This window comes from Semicossyphus pulcher, unplaced genomic scaffold (assembly GCF_022749685.1).
Source record: "Semicossyphus pulcher isolate SPU_LCO1_2020_fin unplaced genomic scaffold, fSemPul1.0.p SCAF_2, whole genome shotgun sequence".
In the NCBI taxonomy this organism is placed as follows: domain Eukaryota; kingdom Metazoa; phylum Chordata; class Actinopteri; order Labriformes; family Labridae; genus Semicossyphus; species Semicossyphus pulcher.
In genome coordinates, this window is record NW_027211693.1 from 27,164,318 (window position 1) to 27,185,041 (window position 20,724).

The 20,724-nt window shown below is 42.0% G+C and overlaps 1 protein-coding gene across 1 annotated transcript in view; it reads left to right on the forward strand.

The window, feature by feature from the left end:
- The window catches only part of tenm1 (teneurin transmembrane protein 1), a 185,383-nt gene that overhangs the window by 118,871 nt on the left and 45,788 nt on the right, over positions 1-20,724 (forward strand). The window contains exons 19-22 of the mRNA XM_069670433.1: positions 8,565-8,708; positions 9,179-9,431; positions 10,191-10,211; positions 17,204-17,436. Of these exons, the coding sequence (XP_069526534.1) occupies positions 8,565-8,708; positions 9,179-9,431; positions 10,191-10,211; positions 17,204-17,436 (651 nt within the window). The remainder of the gene's footprint in view (positions 1-8,564; positions 8,709-9,178; positions 9,432-10,190; positions 10,212-17,203; positions 17,437-20,724) is intronic.

Sequence of the window (20,724 nt, forward strand, 5' to 3'; positions counted from 1 at the left end):
TCTCATCTGATTTGAACTGGACCGTGGTTCATTTGGAAACGGACCGAGTACTGTCAGTGGACCATTGCCCGGTGCTTTGGTCCGCACCAGAGTTCGAATGCGTGTTCTCACCTGTCCAGATTTTCCGAGTAAAGTCCAAATGTCTGGACCAAAGCTGTCAGGTGTGTTTTTAACTACTCTTTAAGACAGTGGTTCTCAAAGTGGGGTCCTAGGACCCCTGGAGGTCCGTGAACCATAGCCTGGGGGTCCGCAAAATAATTATAATAAATTATAAAATTGTGCTGTATCATTAAAACTAAAAATCTACAGATGAGGACGATTTGGGCCAATGAAACAAGCATATTGTGTCCATTACTCCCGCCCACATGAGCGTTGGACCAATAGAAACTGACGTGATTGTGACACATAAAGTAAATCTGTCATGAATCACTCAGCTCACTCAGCTCACAACGAACCGTTCCTGCAGCTGTCTTGCTGCTGTTAATTTTCTGAAAGCTTTTAAGATCAATTACTTGACAAGTGTAAATGCTGTCAAGTGTTAGCCCAAGAGTCCACAAGCAGTTTGAATAAAATGAGCCTCTGTTTTAAAGTATAGAAGTGATATCAACATGTTTTTCTGTTTATCACTATGAAACAGGTCTGAAGTATTTAGGAGTGCATATGGTAGTGCATATGCTTAGTCGGTGTTTGATTATGAGGGGGTCCTTAGAAAATGTTCTCCCCTGTAAGGGGTCCCTGGCCCCAAATAGTGTGAGAACCCCTGCTAAGACATGACTCATGTAAGGTCATTGTTTTATATGGCTTAGTCTCGTTGGCAAAGTGTTTCCAGACAGAGATTTCCTGACATATATAATACATAAACATTAAATACAGTCTATCGCTTCTCAGTCCATCTATCCTCTGAAATAAGATGTTGCGATAAACTGTGTCAGCCCCAGTTTACTTGATCCCGCTCCTGATTAACTCTCACTTCTTTGACCGACTGCTTTAATAACGTGGTTTCACAAAAGCCTGATTGGAAGTTGCCGTGTAAAAATAATTGACTGCTCAGCAGCCGGTTGTTAATGCAGTCTCCTGCTGGCATATAAGAAATGATAATTGCGTGATAATAAATAATTATAGCCATATCTAGGTATGTTTTCTTTCATTCTGGTTTGACAGGGGCAAAAATAAGATAATGCATGGCTCCCCATAGTCCTGATATCATTAGACAGGAAACTCACTACATTAAATAAACGCAGTACGTGTAATTGGAGTTAAAGGCCAGCAGTAAAGACTCGCTTTCACCTCTCCAGGACCTTCAGCGCTGACAGAAGAGAAGACGAGAGTTGTGTAGAGGAAAATAAATGGAAAGATGGATGGCTCTACATAGATACTGTGCAGTAACTGGCAGTAAAGATAGGATCTGCAGTGGCAGGGAGATAACACTCTGGACAGAACTGCCTCTATGGAGAAAAATATGTGCAAGTGCAAAACACAAATCTGTGCCTGAAAATAGTTTATGAATGTGGCCCATTGTTTATTTCTCCCCAACGTCCTCTTTAATCCGTGCAAAAAAAGATGCACTGTGTGTGTAACTGTTACTGTTATTGCACCTGCAGTTCATTATGGTGTTTTAAGCTATTAAGACTTCAACCTTTGACCTTTCTATTGGTCATTTAAGGTATAATGTTTCCGCTATCTGTGTTCACCACTCGGTTGTAGACAAACAGTTGAGTTGCGAGAGAGCTTTTCATAAGCACTGAGGTATCGCAGACATACCAGAAGCTTTGTCCACTCGAGTGTTCGGTCTCGTACAAAGATTGCATCTCTCCATCCCGAGGCTTTCTCCCTCCTCCTGATCCTTCCCCTCCGCGCCTTATCTGTTTGAGCTGCATTTCATCTGCTCCAGCTCTCTCCTGATCTCTCACCTCTTCTCAACTCCAATGATCCCGTTTTTTATTTGCCCTGCTTTGCTGAGCCCGTCTTACTCCCTCCACAGCCCGCCTCTCCCCCTCTTTCCTCACTCTGTTTCCTGTGTAGATGTCCTCTACTGAACCTTTTCTTCTTTCTGCTTATTTCCTCCGTTCTCTCTGATCTCCCCTGTTACCTCACTTCTGTTCTCTCCTGCCCTCCCTTGTTCTCTTTTCTTTACTCTTGTTTTTCCCATGATCCTTCACTCTCTGTAGTGGGGGCTGCCCTAAATACGTGTATACATTTAAAAAACCAGCTGACAGATGTAGATTGTAGTTAGATGCCCGGTCTTCAGAATCAGCAGCGGTCAATACTTTTTTTCTGCAGAGTTGAAAAGTGGAATAATGTGTTTTTGAGTTTTCAGAGAAAAAGAACATAAACAAAATATTTTGGAAGAAGTGCGCTGAGCTGTCCACTCGCTCTGACAAGGTGGACTTAGGACAGCGAGAAGAAGCACTCATTTTTTGTCATCAAAAATGCAGTGTGCTTGCAGATTGGCAGCCCTGCAGCCTCGACCGCCCCTCTCCTCACACAGCAAGTCGCCAAGATATCAAGCCAGGCGAGAAAATGTCACCGTGCCCAAGTGACACCAAAACAGAGCCCAGTGGATTTACAGGATGAAATCCACCATGCAGTGTGAAAAACAGCACGATGCTTTGTACATGCAACTGGTGCTGTGCAGATGTTCAGTAACATGCTGCAGCACTCTCACTACTGGATGTTTTTCCTGAAACTCTACCAATTTTATAGATTTGATTGAACCATAACAGATTAATGCATCCACAATTACCGTATTGGTCCGAGTATAAGACGTTTTTTTTCCCCTTGACATACATCTGAAAAAGAAGGGTTGTCTTATATTCTGGGTTTAGACTTTAAAGGGCTAATAAACAGTACGTTCACAACAGCAGCCAGGGTTTATGACTGAGGCCAGCCGTCACTCACAACTACAGTGCCAGGGGGATGAAAGATGGAGGGACACAGTGATTGGCATAAATGGCAATGGCATAAAAGTAGGCGAAGTTAACCAACAACTGAGGCAGAGTTAAAAGGCTCCTTCAGATGTGGCTGACAATTGCGTCCTCCTTTTCCCAGTCCACAAAGGATCCATCGGGTGCATCCTTTGCGGCCCAACGTAAGATGCATTGCGCACCAATTCAAACGAAATGGCAGACTTTTACCCGGCCGAGGAATAAACGTTTAAATGTAAAAGTTTTTGGTTTTAATTCAGTTGAATAGCTAGCGTTACACATGTTCAAAAAAAACAAATGAGCCCTTTAAACAAATTATTTTTTTAAATAACAGGTTAAATCACGTGCCGTTAGTTATGCCCGCTAGCTACCTGTTGCTAGGCAACAGGAGTGGCGTTTGGTGATGCAAGGGTAAGGGCGGGAACAGCTGGTGACACAAACATGAAATCCTCTGTAGACCAGACCGGCGCATTTCAGTTAGGCTTCAAAGGTCATGCAGGCTATGAATGGTTGCATCCTCCGTAGACCGCCTCCTTCGAATGCTGCAGCCCGTGGATTGGGACACAGCTAATAGTGGCCGATTCACTGCTCAAAGCATGCTGGGTCATCTAGCGAAGCGCACCAGGCAAGCGGCGCCACTTTCTAGCAGCTTTTCTCCCTCATTATGTCACATTCATCCATTATAGGAAAACAGCGTTATACTGTTAAGTATACAAGCTGTTTTTATTGAAAAGACTTTGTCAATTCACCCCAATAAGTGACTAACGAGGCTGGACTGACGCAAGTGTAGGCGAATTACTCGCGTGCAGTGTGTCCGCACCGTTAGTCCGGCCCTCCACACCATGGCTAAGTTCCCAGGAGTCCCCCAGGACCGGACCTGCCCTCCTCGGCCCGGAAAAGTGCCGCAACGGGCGCTACAGTCTTAACTACCTAGATGGTAACAGACAAAATCATACCGTGGTTCTCAAAGCGGCTGCTTCCAAAAGATTGACAGGAGAGACTGTGGGCATGTTACTGAAAAACACAACGGAGGTATGCCCATTACCAGACCTATTTCAAGAGTGCCTCACTTCACTTTGATTTGTTAATGATTTATTGAAACTTTTAAAGGTATTTTATTGAATTTAAATGAAACAATTTAACCATAAAGATTGTATTTAAAAGGTAAAATGAAATTGTTTTCTTTATAAAAACAAATTTGGTCTTTTAAAGTCTTTTAAGAAAAGGAGGGGTTGTGTTATAGTCATGGTCGTCTTATATTCGGAAGAATGCGGTACTTGAAAATAAATATTTTTATCAGAAATTATTAAGGTATAAATTACCAGTCTACTGGGTTTCACTCTGGCTGCAGCTCCTGGAGCTTCCCTCCTAATCTGTGCTAATGGTTCCCAGTCCTTTCTGGCACTAAAACACAGACACACATGGACACACACATGAGCCAAGACATGTGTGCATGCACCATGTTCTCACACTGAGCCAGCGAGCGGGAGAAGGGGAGATCATGCTCTGTTTGCTGGGGTGAACACATTGCCCGAGGCTCCAGCAGAACAGAATGAAAGCTTTCACCTGTGAGATATTGAATGTGCATTCATATTGTTTGTGAGGGAGTGTGTATATGTGTGTGTTTGTGTCCTTTCATGTGATATAGCTACAGTAATATTCGGTTGTGAAGCAGCTCTCGAAACACTGACACTTTCCCTTTGAGATTGCTTCGCCCGTTTTGTCCTGGAAAAGTCTCGTTCTGCAAATAAAGTCCTGTTTTATTGTCCTTTTTTAATGGAAATGTATTTATGGCAACTTTTAATGCGTTTTCTATAAGGGTGGATGGTTTCCAGGCCATGAAACAGGCTCTTCAAGGGGGCTGCAATGTGACTTTAATGCCCACAAATTACACAACACTAATCTGTCACATTTTGAGACATGTTTTTTAATTTTACTGCAGTATAAATTTAAACTCATTGCCTCTCGTTCTGCCCTTCAAAAACACAACACCACAAGCCTTTCAGAGCTTAGGACGCTCAAATTGAAACAAATGAACCTTTTAAATGAACTCAGAGATAGTTCCACAACTAAAAACTTTCACTCGACACTATAAGGTTCCTTTTTCTCTTTCGCAATCCCCAATGTCCCAAATTACCCATTTCTTTCTCTCCCCAATCACTTTATCGATTGTACCCATTGAGTAGAAGATTTAAGTCGGCCCCGGTGAGCCTGCTGAGAGTTTCTCTCCATGTTAGAGGGAATCTCCTGGGTTTGTACATAACGCGAGAGCCCCTACTTACGTATTCCGCCACATCTGCTAGTCTGTGTGCTGACTTAGCTCCCCACGTTCCCTTGAGTGCTTGCCAATTCATAGGCATGTTGGTTTACTATGAAGTAAGTTAAAAGAGACCACTACAAGCAGTGACTGACAGCAACAACTATTCCTCGACCAAGTTTGTGTCAGACGTGTCAAGCTGTCCTTGTTGTACAGCATCTCATTACCTTTATTTAAGCAATGTTTTAGCATTTAAATGTCACTAAGTTTACTGTGCTGTGCTTGAGCTCCTGCTGCTTTAATTATATGTATTTAAAACACAGTTTGATAACTTATGAAAATAAAGACTTCTTACATTAAGGCTGTTCAGTATAACGTTAGAGGGGTCTGTCAGAGTGAATAGACCACAGACAAAGATCACCCAGCGCTGTAGCTCTCCTCATATTTAACTTGCTGTGTCTTTAGGCTCATTACTTTGGTTTCACAGCCCTCAAACTATCATCTGAGTTGTTTCTTAACACAGCAGGCAGCTGTCTCCAGTGTAAAAGCTCCAATAAAGTCACTACTGAATACCTGCTAGCACCGACTCTAAACATCCTGGTGTTCTTATACTGGTGTTGGGTGTTCTCATCTATAATAATGCACCATACAGTATCATTTCAGAGCTTCTTTTATTGTATATAACATTATTGGATTATAAGATTTAATGTTTTAATTTTGTGTGTCATTTAGACTAAGTCTACTCAGTTTTCTCATCTATATAAATGCATCATAAAGATCTTATATGATAATCATGTGTTTTTTCTAGAAACTGTTTATCTGCACAGAAAGTATAGCTGTTAAAGTAGCGTGAAATGAAGGTACTCAAATCCCAGAGCTTTTTACAAACATAGTAGTAGAGTAGTCAGCCAGTGGGAAAAAGTAACCAGCCAGAGTGGTCCGAGGTCAAGCCCCCCCAGAGAAACCTTGTATGTGGCTGACCTCATCACGTCAATTGGCGCTTTTGTGGGCAATGTGTTACAAGGACTGTCCTTATGAGGCCGATGACTACGTGTTTGACAGCAGGTGCGTGCTGCGGACGTAGGTGAGAGCAGCGGAGGAGCAGCGCCGCCTACTCCCCGGACAGAGTTTTTTTTAACCCCAGTTAGTGAATTATTGCAAAGCAGAATTAGGCCTCTTTTGGGTTTTCTCTGTGCCCACCCAGTTTGTAAACAGCTTTTCATTTTTATAACAATACCAATTCTTGATCAGAATTAGAGCTTATTTATTATTTCTAACTATTTATTTAGACCTTCGCTGAAAGGTTTAGCATTTTACTTATTACTCTATATATGGCTATGCTTCAAATTTCAATTAGACGGCCATCTCGGATCCTATCGGCTGTAGTCAGATGACAATGTAGCCTCTGGGCACAACAGTGAACATGCCGGGGCGTGTAGCCGGCGGTTAGCAAAATGATTTACTTTTCTGCGTGCTGCATTGTTTACAGAAAAGTATTCCGTTTTTCTTGTGATTGACTTTAATAAACGTGTCTTACCTTTGCCGACATTTCAACATCATGATGCAGATTTGTAAAAAGTAAAAATGGAGCTTTGTCAGGTTGAACGGAGGTCGGATCGATCATTTCTGGTGCATTTGAGGAAGTTGGGGAATCTGAATGCTGAACAGCTTTCATGACACCGCGTCAGGGAATTTATATCTAGTTGAATTTTAGATCTACAACAGATTGTTAGCTGTTAGCATGCAGATGTCTGTTCATAGAGATTAATAAGAAGCTAAATCGTCGTCAGATCACGCTGATGGGAGTCGGGATGTCATTACACTGCATTACGTTCTGTCTGCTTTTGCTCTCCTCACGGGCTGTTTTTCCTGCATACGCCGCAGCCTGCTGATACGTGATTGGTCAATATTACTCGCACTACAAGCGTAGTTCAAACAGAACACTTGCCTTCCCGGAAATCCACGTCCCTGCCTACAGATTCTACATTTCTATGTAGAATCTGTAAATAGAGATTAATTAGATGGTAATCTGCAGGAGAAATAAAGAAGAGGAAAATAATCATCCCCTTATCATTTTGACCCTGACAGATGTGATAGCACTATAGCACTTTCTACTGTTAAAGCAACAGGCATACAATTAGCAAAAATTACAAACAGAAGGCTACAGTAGGCTGACTATTTGTAGTGCATCTTGGAGATTGCTCTGCTGTAAGATCACAATGTAGGCTATATAAAGGTGATTCATTGATTTGTTCATTGATTAAGCCCATGAACGTCTGCGTGGAGTATTGGGAACACTTCGTCACGCATCACATTGCTGCCACCGGTGTTTCTGGTGTTTTCCGAATGAGCCCGTAACGACGATGACCGCTCTCTGTGCAGTGACTTCTCCATTCTTCCTCTTGTCTTCATTTATTTTGCTAATATCTATCGAATACTGAAGTCTGCTCTCCGCCCAATCCGCTCTATCGGCCCCCGCCAATTCCCACACTGACACACTCCGAGCATGCAGGGGCGGGGTTGACATTGATAGAAAGGCATCTTTCTCATGCTCGTATTGATTTGAAGCCGAGGCGAGTGCTTGATTTATGTGTTGCTTTCTGTATTTATGTGTGATTATGTGTTTCAGATTGACATGTATGTTTAATTTTAATGTGTTTACGTGTCTTCCTCAGCTCCCACGGCTTTGTTACCTGCTGCCTTTAAACCTATTCCAAGTCTGAAGTGGTAAATTTTCTGTCAGAACATATTTTATCCTGCCAAGCCAAAAAAAGCTGTTGATAGTTGTTAGTTGTAGTGGGAAGCTGCACAGCGTATCATTACAACTAAGAGGCCAAGCAGCTAATTCTAGGGCTCCTTCATGAGGACGGGCTCCTCCTGATTACGCCTCCACTTCTCACTGATCTCTCTCAAACACAAACACTGATGAGGTCTCGCTACAGGCCTTTCATCTGTCTCACCACTCGGTACTGTGCAGTTTTAAAAGAGCTGGGGGATGTGTGTGCTTGTGTGTCTAAAGTCTGGCTTTCAAGTTCTGAACAAATGCCATTACATAGTGTACAGACATTTTTCTGTTGGAGCTGTAGTGTTAGACACAGCAGAGGGGTGAGACTACAGAGGCGGTTCGACATAGCCTGGCTTGCTTTGTGTAAGCTGGGTTGAGGAAACCATAAACCCCAATCACAGATGAGGGGTATCACAACATTGATTATCCTTTTTCTTAGGTAAACTGGGTTAAAAAAGAAGAAGAAGAAAGAGAACATGACATTGGAAACTCAACATACCTCGTAACCCATTCATCTCTTAACTAGCCCTCTGGTCTGCAGCACACTGGCTTGGTTACAGTCCATAACATCAAGACCTCTCATGTGTTTGCCTTTCAGTTTCTGTCGGCTACGAGTACGAGTCATGTCCCGGCTTTATCCAATGGGAGAGGAGGACCGCTCTGATGCAGGGATTCGAGCTGGTCCCCTCAAACCTGGGAGGCTGGTCGCTGGACAAACACCACGCGCTCAACATTCACAGTGGTGAGAACAAACAATGTGCTTGTGTTGTGTTTGAGTTTGTTTTAGTTTTGGCAGATAAAGGATAGCTGCTGCCCTTGTCCCCCTTTTCAAATGCATTATTGAAATGAATGTATTGAGTTTGTTTTTCGGGAACACATGGAAATTGTTCTCCCTTTGACTTATTCAAACACTGCGCATCTAAAATAAATAACCGTCAGAATAAACATGAAAAAAAATGTATTTTTTGTTGACTTTTTTGACATTTACAGAGGAATACATAAAATCACACACAGCCCTGAAAATGTCAAAGATAAATTCCAGGAAACATTCCCCATGCAGTGCTTGAAGTGAAGATAGCAGAAATGCAGGAGTCCGGGACAGAACTACTACTTCATACGACCCACACAAGCCAGCAAAACAAAGAGCAATAGAAGCTGATTGAGGACAAGTATTTTATATATGTCTGAACTAATTCCCTTCCTCCTCCTCAGGAATCCTTCACAAGGGAAACGGGGAGAACGTCTTCCTCTCCCAGCAGCCTCCTGTCATCAGCACTGTGATGGGGAACGGTTTTTACCGCAGCGTCCCCTGCAGTCCGAGCTGCAGTGGCGCCGCTCGGGACATGATGCTGTTCGCCCCTGTGGCACTGGCCAACGGCCCTGACGGCTCGCTCTACGTGGGGGACTTCAACTTCATCCGCAGGGTGCATCCAGATGGATACACCAGAACCATCCTGGAACTCAAGTACGACTCATGATTGTGTTGTATTTGTGTGTGATGAGAGTACACAGATCTTAGGATGGATCTCCCGCAGAGGGATTCTGAGCACTGGATTGACTCGAGCACAATTAAACCAAATTAGCTTGGCTGATATGGGTTAGTATGGCATTAGCACGGCTGGCATCTGTGGTTGCGATCTGTTTGATCTCAGTAGAATACGTTCAGAAGTTTGTCCTCATCCAGAAGCGCAGTGTGCAAGGTTTAGACATCACAGACTCTAATCTACCTCTTTAGGATGTGAGAGAGGCTGAAAGTCTTTGGCGTGAAACAAAGATATTTTTTTTCTGTGGATTATGACGATGATATCTCCAACCGCGCTGCAGGCACTACATTCTCTATTTCTGTATTTTCTCAAGCGTAGAATCTCGATGGGATTGCACAGTCATTTGTCCTGTAAAGTGTTCTCCTTATGTAACTTTACTCTCTTATTCTCTGTTATTATTGTATTCCCGACTAATATTTCTGGTTCAGACGGAGGTTTCTTTGTGTCTGTATTTGATACTTCCTTGTCCTCTGGGAAGAAATGCCAAAAGCTTCCTGTTTAGGTTAATATTTAATGTGAAACAATGTAGCCAACTAAATCAACCCTAATCTCACTTTATGATGGAAAATGGGCTCATTGTAGTCTATGAAATTCTGAGTGACTCTCGTTAGCATCATAAATGATTGTTTTTTTCCTTCTCTTTCTCCCCTTTTACACGATCCTTTGTGGCGTATTATCAGGAACCGGGACACCAGACACAGGTGAGAACTGCCGATTAACACCTTTATGTACATGCACAAGATAAAATCTAACACGTTTTTTTTGTAACTTGTATAACAGCACTGACCTGACACACCAACACACCAACCGCACAATCTGCATACACTCAGGTTGCAGTCAGATCTATCAAATCCTCATTTAAATTTCACGAGGAGATATTAAATTTTTAAATTGGAAATGGGCCAAAATGTCAAGGATTTCATGCTTCAGAGGATTACTGAAAGTCTGATTGCAGGATGCAGCAGTTCCCTCTCTTCCTGAGCTGGACTGAGAGCCCGAGGCCCTGTATGGCCTCGACATCGTCCCTGGCCCGGAGCCTTAATGGTGGTGTGAGCTCTATACACTGTGTTCGACAGGAGATTAGACAGATGTTATAGGGCCTGCGTGTGTGTGTGTGTGTGTGTGTGGCTGTTTGTGTGTCTGTGTGCTCCACTATCAGAGGTTATATCGAACGGGTTGTGCGTGTGTGCTCTGTGAGAGAGACACAGCAGGTTTATCCGATTTAAGCGGAGAGAGGATTTTTCAAGATGCCAAATCTCCAGGATGCCAAAGTTTCCAACCATGCTAAAAGGATCACCTGGCAGCGTGTTCATGGTTGTACTGTATGGGTGGGTGTGTACATATGGCCTCAGGTTGGAAAATGTGAGCGTGCACAAACCGTGATAAATTTCTCCTCTTTAGCCTAAGCCTGTGATTCCCAACCACAGGTACCTTTACCCCAGGGGGTCATTCTGCAGTTGCCAGGGGCTAAGTCCCAAGATTGTAGAGTAGCTCAACTAATTAGTCCAAATAGAAATCATGCTTGTACAAACAAAGTTGCATATTAGGTCAAATGTTTAATTTGAGAAAATTTGTGAAAATTAGTCTGTGGAGCAAGCAGGGTTGGAGTGTTACTTTTATAATGTATTCTGATACAGTTAATAATTACCTGTTAAAGAATGTAATCAGTAACCTGATCCAAGTATCACAGTTTAAAAGTAACATAACTGATTAACCATTGGAATACTTAAATACTAAAGTATACATTTCAATACTTTTGTAATGTGCAAATGCCCGTTTAAATTAATAGCGGTTATTATGCACATTTAAATGTACTTTGTTAAGTCTGCTGTTCTCACTACTTCACACTCAAACTTCAAGTAAACTGCCAGAAACTTAATCCAGTCCGGAGCTTCTGTTTTAACCCTCACCATCCCGGCCGCAGCAGAGTCACAAACTATTTTTCAGTAGTAGAAGAAGACGTGTTGTAACGTGTGCGTGCAGGTGCATGGTATTATCAGAGATGGTCAGATGGACACTTTAGAAATGAGACGCCAGATGTTATAGAGCATCTTTGGTTTTATATCGTCTTCATCTTAAAATTATAATCCTGTTTGTAATCCCCATTTTTGATAAATGTATCTGTAATCTAATTACCATTTTTTTTTCTGTAACTGTAACAGAATACAGTTGCCTTTTTTTGTATCCTTATTCCTTTATGTCCGTTACTCCCCAAACCTGCGAGCAAGGGAGAAGAAGTTTAAACAGCTAGCCTAAGCAGGCTAATAGATACATGATTAAATGGAGAGCTAAATGTACAAGAATATGCTATTGTTATTATGTTAGTGAAAGGTAATTGATAAATAGCTGAAATAGTTAGCTTCAATGGGTATATGACTGAGCTAGCTAAAAGTAGCCAAATGGATAAGCAGTAAAAACAGCTAGCTAAAATAAATGGATAAATAAGAGCCAATAGAAATGGGAAACAGGTGAAATAGTAAGATAAAGTAATGGATACATTGTTGAAATAACTAAAAACAAATCTGTTTGCAGACAGTTCCCTAATGTAATGACTAAATGGCTAAAAAGCTTTAGTAATGACTTAATGGCTAAAAAGGTTAGCTTTAAGTGCTAGTAGTGCAAATGGGAACTTAGCTTATGTAATCACTAACATCAGCTGAATGAAAACAATGTAACATCCACTAGTATATCCGCTTTTATGCTTTTATTGATAGTAATGCATATTCAGCTATAAACAGTTCAAAGAACCACTTTTGAGACATGAAAGCTGGTGTCAATGAAGGGGTACTTCATTTAATCCGACAGAGCTGTGGGCGTACATTAAAAACACACTGGGAAGGAACTACTGGTTTTAGCCCGCAGCAACTGGATTCTTCAGAAGGCACTTTGGCTGCCCTCTCCTCACCCTGGAGGTTTCTCCTTTAGTTCCTGCTTCCTCCTTTTTTTCCTCCCGCAGCAGCTTTTTACTGTTAGCAGCATGTTAGTGTTTCTCTTTCATTCTATACTATTGTTCTTCCAAGTTAGATACATTAATTATTCATCCATAGTCAGCTTTCAAAGCTTTTCCCTCCACATTCTTCCCAGCAAAGTGCCTATCAGCCAACAGGCCTTCAAAACAAGGTGCTCTCTGAGGGGAGACAATATGGGATGTACTCACTGTAAAACCATTGTCTGTTCTTTCCCTTCAAGAGTTTGAGCGAGGAGTAGAGCAAATAGGGGAGGAAGTCCTATACAATATTATCTGAGAGCCCAGACGGTCGATTCAGAGAGACAGAGCAGTCGGATCACTATGTCTATCAACTCTGATCATTATTTTGTTATTATGTGTCGAGGGAACAAGGGATGCAAGAGCCAGGTTGTTTGTGCTGCAGTTGTTATGGTTGTTCATCTCCCTTCCACTGGATACATTTATGTTGAGCATCTAATTGAGTAAAAGACAGATGAAGTGATTTGTAATCTGTTATATGATCCGTGCATTGCTGGTGGTAGCTTCAAGAGGCCCAACAAATATGATATTCTGCGCTGAGCAGTGGCACACTTTGAAACTCGGTGAATAACTCTCTCAGGATCAAGTTTAAATTATGTATGTGCAGTTCAGTGCAGAGCTCTGTAAACAGTTATGCACTTAATGGACGAGATGACTGACAGCACCCTAGCCTGTGTGGCCGTGTTTTTCATTCTGGGCTGTGAGAAGGTTTAGGTTGGTATCAGAGAGAAGTTTTCTCTTAGTAGAGGAAAGGTTAGAGGGGGCAGAATATTCTCACAGTGTGCCACTGCTGTCCAAAGCAAACAGGAAATAGAAGAAGCGATTAGTAACCTGAGAGAAAATGTTAAGTAGCAAAAAAATATAGAAATAATGTTTTTTAGATCAGTTAAAAGTGTAAATGTGCTTTTAATTGAGAAAGAAGTGCAGAAGCATAACATTTGCCATGTTTTCCTTGACATTGAAATTTCCTCTGTCAGACTTACTTCATTGAAAGTGAAAAAAGGCTTTTTTACAGAGTGTCTTTGAGATTAATTGGCAGGAAGCCTTTGACCAGACCCGGCTGACATTAGATATCACACCACAAAGTAAGAGCTTGGCTCTCTATTAGTTACAATGTGCAAAATTTAAATTATCTCTTAGTTTTTTTTTTGCGATAACTGTTTCTAGTCTGAATAATACAAAACAACAGACTATGTCAGAGGGTTTAATGTAATTACTGAACTGCAGACTATATGTACTGAATAAAGTCAAGTCCTCTCTGTACGGCTGCATGCCCACAGGGCTGGCAATCCTCCTACACAAGTACAGTACGCAGCGCACAGTCAATATGAGGGTAAATGAAGTCAGTGTTCACGGTGTGCTAACCTAAGCCTGAGGCTTAACTGAGGACAAAAGACAAAGTTTTATTAACACAATGTAAAGTAGATAATTCCATACAATAGCTTTTTCTCATCACAACACACTGTATGTTTGAGTCCTTCACTGAATAGACCAAGCCTTGTGTCCACTCTCACCTCAAATACAAAAGCAGCGAGAACAATAGACGATTATGCGTCCACATGGCTCATGTGGCTGAGGCCAAATTTAGCTGTATGACTGTTCAGGGTTTCATTTTGGTCCTGGACCTTTGTTGCATGTTCCCCCCACTCCCTGTTATTGTGCTTCCTGTTTTCCCATTTCCCTGGCTTTATGCTGGACCATGTTCCATCGCAGTAAACATAAAATGAAGCATCAGAGACGTTTTAGAACTATCACATGAAATATAAAACACATCAAATCAAAAACAGAAACAAACAATTCTCAAAATGCACCACTCGACTCTTTCAACATCATACCATAGAAATGTTGTAGAAGGAGGATGCAGCTTACGGTGGGATTTACGACACACATGAATTATGCTATTCTCCACTTTATCCAGTCTACACATACGTCTTTACATAAGGGGGAATTCACTAAGAATGAGTTGCGGCCGGTGATAGCTCCATAAATTGCGCATCACTTGCCCCCGCTATCTGCTCGGTGTCAAGGTCCGATTCACAAATCAAATTGCACTGATGATATTCAAGTGTAAACACACTCATAAAGTTCGGCAGATCCGTGCAGTTTGCTCTTGTTTTACGTCTGATTGTGGAGAGAAGCTCCACCCCCACTCTCTGCTGCGCCGTGCTGCGCTCTCAGACATCAGTCGAGGGTACACTGACGGATCTCAACTCCATCCACGCATCGATGATGAGCAGGGAGAGGAGGGGGCCGCTCTTTTAACAGTTTATTGTAAAGTCCAGACTCGACAGGTGTTTTACTAGTTTAACTGTTTGTAACGCAGCTTCATTTTTTTAAACGAGCATGCAACAGCAGCTCGTATAATAATCCCCGTCCTGCGTAACAGCTCCAGACCGTCTGCCTGCGTCAGTGTCCGTGTGCCGGGGTTGAGCCTTGCACAGCCCCGGACTGAATGGTCTCCCGATTATAATAATAATGACAATATATTATTAACAGATTGTTTTTACAGACAATTTTTTGATCACACAAAAGATGGAATTGTCATCGTGATCACTGGAACTCAGAGCGTGACAGCCCACATAATACTCCACCACATTTACCACCCACTCTGTGCAGGCTGTAATATTTTCACTATAACTGCGCGGTGCTTTTAGCGCTGCTGTTTGTGAATAAGGTGCTTTTTGCCACGAGGCTCATTTATATAGAAATGAGCAAAATTTGCCCCAAATGTCTGTATGATGACTCATTTAAATACGCACAAACGGCACCCTCTACTGTGTTTGGAGAATGAGGCTTTTTGTGTCATTTGCACAGGTTTAGTGGACGCAAAAGCCGCGCAATCCTTTATTGAATCCCCCCCTCGGTTCCTTACCTCTAAGCGACATGAGGGTGCATTTATGCCAACGAACATATAACGAGGACTATTAAATCTCGGCTCACAGAAGAAAGTCTTTCTTTGCTTCATTGTGAGCTGCTTTGGGTTTCTGCATGCTGCTGTGAACTTCACGGTCAGGTGTATTATATATTGTATACACACTAAACGCTGAACTGAAGAGGCACTGACGTCAGGTTTCCTTTATTTCATTATCAAACTAAGCAAAAATAATAAGGGGGCTTGATTTTAAACGAAGTATATGATTTAACATTACTTTTCTGCAAGAAATGAGGTGTCTAATTATCCATCCATTCATTATCTATACTGCTTATCCTGTTCGGGGTTGTGGGGGGCTGGAGCCTAGCCCAGCTGTCATTGGGCGAGAGGCGGGGTACATCCTAGACTGATCGCCAGTCAATCACAGGGCTGACACATAGAGGCAGACAACCGTTCACGCTCACGACTACGGGCAATTTAGAGTCGCTAATGAACCTAACGAGCTTGTTTTTGGACCGTGGGAGGAAGCCGGAGTGCCCAGAGGGAACCCACGCATGCACACGGAGAACAAGCAAACTCCACACAGAAAGGCCGACTTTGTCCGAATCTGGGTTCAAACTAGGAACCCTCTAGCCACAGCGCTAGCCACTGCACCACTGTGCAGCCCATGTCTAATTATAAAAGAGAGAAATTGAAATTAAATTTAAAGCAAAAAAAAATCTCCCTTATTGATTGGTAGTTCTGTGCTCTGTGTGCTCATTTAGTCATTATGATATGCACCTTGTCAAAGAACCGTGTTACATCCCTTATACTGCACCAAGAGCACTCAGATCCTCTGAGTTGTCCCTGCTGGTCGTCCCTCGGGCTATGCAGAAACTGCGTGATGATGGCGCCTTTTCAGTTGTGGGCCCCTTATATTAAAAGTGCCAACTCGATTCAATCATTCAAAACACAGCTCAAAGCCCACCTCTTTTCCTCGGCCTTTGAAATGACCTAAACGTGTTTTTTAATGTGTTTGTCTATATTCATGATTTTTATTTGTGTGTGATCTTCATAATGTGTTCAGTCTTTCTACACCGTTTCATCTGCCACTGTTTGTGAAGCACTTTGGTCAGCTCACGTTATTTTAAATGTGCTATTCAAATAAATCTGACTTGACATATTGTAGAGAAAAGGTTTATTCAGCATACAGCTCAGTCTATATGTGAAAAAGTAATGTAGGAAAGGCCCCGCCCATTAGAGATAGCATTATTTTCATAGTGTATAATAATAATTCTCATTATTATTGTCGCCTTGTGATCAGGGATAATGTATACTCCTTTAAATGATGGTTTATAGTAACTTTGTGAGGAACCGCACTATTTTTCCTTCTGACAGATTTTTTAAATGTTGTCTGATGTCTGTTTTTTTGGTCGCATTCACTGCATGGGATATTTAGTCAGTCGTGAAGTACAAGGAGAATATCAATCACTGATTTAACACTTTGAATTCATAACATGATTAACATCTTTTCTTAACACACCTGCTGATAAAAATTCCAAAGAAAGAGATAACACCTATTCAGCCACTGTGTCTCTGGGCATCTGTGCTATTTAAATTAGAAGGCATTCATCTTGTTCCAGCAGCACCACTGTGAGACTGCTGGAGTCTCTCATACTAATGCTCCTCACTGGTACGAGCTTATGCCTCTAAATTTCTTCAATTGATCTGATTGTTTTGTCTAGTCATTAACACTGAGTAATATTATATTTTCCTAAATGAGGCTAGTTTGACTGGGTAAGCAAGAAAGGGATAAAAATGGTACACTGTTAACTTGGTACATTTTCTCTAACCAGCACCAGCCCCGCTCATAAGTACTACCTGGCCATGGACCCGATGGGGGAAGTCCTTTATGTGTCAGACACCAGCAGTCGCCGGGTGTACCGGGTGAGGAACCTCGGGCAGCCAAAAGATCCATCACGAAACCTGGAGGTGGTGGCCGGGACGGGGGAGCAGTGTCTTCCTTTTGACCAGAGCCACTGCGGAGAGGGCAGGAAGGCCGCTGAGGCTGCACTCAATAACCCCCGAGGTAGGAGATTAAAGACACTACATCAGCTGAAGACACTGTCTCCGTCAGATCAGAGTTACTATGCACTTTCATGAGCATGAATTACATTTACAGTACCCCCCCTTGAGGCTGATTCATCTGGGTTTGGGATCAGTATTCAGTAGTATTTGGTACACCTAGCTGCAGGATTAGGCAGTTTCTGAAGGTCAATACATTTTACTGGAGCAGCTCATTACACTGACTTATGGAATATATTAATATTGTCCTGATTTAATGTAAAAAATAATCCAAGTAGACTGCATGCTAAATTTCACACAGACAATTTTGTGATCACAATTTACATATCAGTTGCATTGGAAAAGCCATGAATGCATTTGGTCAGAATATCTGTGTTTACATTTTCCTCTGTGTCTATATATATCCCTCCCGTGTCATGTCCTTTCTGTGGGTTGCTGCCTTTTTATGAAATCTGAAACTTTCTTGAGTCTTGCCTCGCTCAGAGATATTACTGCCCAAATAATGAATGATGCATAACTGTGAACTCTGAATGAACTAATGTTCTGTTTTGTCAGACTAAAGCTACAGTAATGACAGTGTAACTCCACTGTGTTTGTCCTCTCAATTATAGTGTTGGCTTTCTTTCCCTTTTAATTGCAAATAGATTCATATTGGATAATCCCAGATTTTTTTCAGCAGCAGGGGTAGAGGATTTTGTTGTACCACCCAGGTATGTGCGTGTGCGCACATCATGTCAAAACTATTGCTGTCAGGTGATTTTAAAAAATGAATCAGCCTTTAATTAATTAATCTCACTAAATCGCATATATCAATGATTTCTGTGAGAATCACATCACATGTAGACTTACTCAGTCTGGGTTACCGTCTTTCTAAATAGTTACCTCTTACGTCCACACTTAAATTGTACTCTCTTCTTCACCTTATTAAGTTGTAATTCACAATCTATTTTAATCTGATCACTTTGCTTGGCTTCAGTCCCCCAACACACCTGCACCTCTGCTCTCTGCACAGCTGCTGGCCCCGCCCCCCTCTTTCTGTCTGTGTCTGCTGTGTTGACTGTCTTCATCTGCAGTCTGTTTAATTAAGTTACAAAACTTTAATATTTTCAAAAGGATCGATCGATCGTTACCAAATGACATCTGCACCTTTTATAAGCTTTATAAACAGCGACAAGCAATGCATTTGCAATAGGAATGTACAGAGTTAGATACACAGTAGCTCCTCATTTCAATACAATATTGTCGTAGCTGGCTGGAGGAAGGTCGCCAGAGAGCTGAAAGTTTGATACTGAGCGCACAACTGCACGTGGATTATTTACATTATGTAATAGAACTGCACAAGATTCTGTGTGGACAGAGAGCATCCGATGTCGGACCCTCTTTTGCCGCTACAACACTGTGGGAGGAGTAAACTGGTCCCACTGTTGTTTATTTGGTTGCCACGACTCCGCGAGTGATTGACGTCCTCTGACTCCTGTCACTGTTTCAGGGCTCTTCCTCGACAAGGAGAGCGGGGGAACAAGTGTTCATTCAGAGCGGACATCTCCACTGAGTCATTTTATTGCAACTTCATTACAAGTTATAGAAATCTGAAGCAGCAGCGACAATAAATTTGTGGTGGCGGGCCGCCGCCACAAAATGTATGTAGTGGAAACACTGGGATAATAGTTCTCTGAAGCATATCCCAATACAAGTGTAAATGTTGTGACTGATTCCTGAGCTGTGTTGTGACTAAAGAGACAGTCATTAAAAGCTTTGTTTCTCATATAATTGGTAAAATAGCACTTTGACTGTAGGCACTCAGATATAAAGATATTCTGTGGCATTGAAATAATGTTTAATTGGTTCAAGGTCCCTGTTGTGTCCTGCCACAAAAACACCCCACACATCCCCACCAGCAGCCTGCACTGTTCACACCAGCAGGATGGATTGATGGATTCATGCTGGTTGTTCTCAACCCTGCCATCAGCGTGTTTTACATTTTAATTATTTCAACCGCTTTAAAAAAAAATGAATTTATCTACTTTTTAACACGATCATAGTGATTATCATTGTTGGTCAGAGGTATTATTATAGGAAAAATAACTGATTCATTTGTGTAATTAACCTAAAAAATAATAACTGTTAGAAAATATTGGCTGTTATTATGAAAAGGAAATGTTGTGCTTTGTGTCCCAGCATACTGCTCGACCTATTCCACAGCAGACATTCTGCCCTGTCACAGCAGGAAAAACACAGGTGTGACTAATAAAGCTAATAATCACTGCAGCAGTTCATTTAGGTGTCCCAGTTTTAGGAGCCTGGCCCACTGTCACAGCTTACTGGGACACTGCAATGGAACGAGGCCATGATCAATGTTATGAGTTGCACCTGTGCTATTCTTACAATAACAGAAAAGGCCTGTTGCTGACTGCAGTCCGATCTATTCTGGACTGGGAACAAAATTTGCTCTAAACTGACCAGGACGGCTTTCGAGTGACACATGAACCCACATTACATCACCTGTCTTCATTCAGCATTTTGCAGTTAGAGAGGTGATTTTCAGGTCAGGTGAAGACGCTCTGGATAAAAAGGGAAATTGCCAGCTCAAACCAATGACTGTATATAAAGATGGACGACGCATCTCCATCTGCTCTCATTGGACGAAATTGAAGCCAAGAGAAGCCCCGTGACGGGCACTGCCATCTTTGTGATGGTGAGGTTATTTAGAGCCGGAGTTGCGCAGTAGAGATCGGGCAGGTGAAGCTGCCGCAGCCACTTCCACTCACCAAAACACACACTTAACTTACCGAAAATAACAGCAAGGATCCTGCTCGCTGGCGTGTTTAACAGCAGAACAGCTTCTCTGTGTTCACAGGTATGGAAACTTCAATGACTGTAGTGATTGTTTTAGTTACGTTTCCTCTCGTCGTTCCTCCTCTACTCTGCTAATCCAGAACAGATCGGCTGCAGGAGCCGTATTGGAGCTGTCAATCATCCTTTTTACAGCATCAAATAAATTATTAAAAATAAACTTGGACGTAAATCAGCATGATAAGAAATAACTATAATGACAGAAACCATGTTTGAGAAAAATGTATTTTGATTTTATAGTTTGACTCATGTCCCATCTGTTAACATGGAGGAGGCGGGCTGTATGAGCTATGCTGCAGCCAGTCAGCAGGGGGCGCTCCAAATGTTTTGGCCTCACTTTTTATTCAGTCTAAGTTTCAAACATCTTATACAACACAAAAAATGATTTTCACAGGTTGTCAGTGAAAACTGAGTTTTTTTTTAAAGGATGAGTGGACTG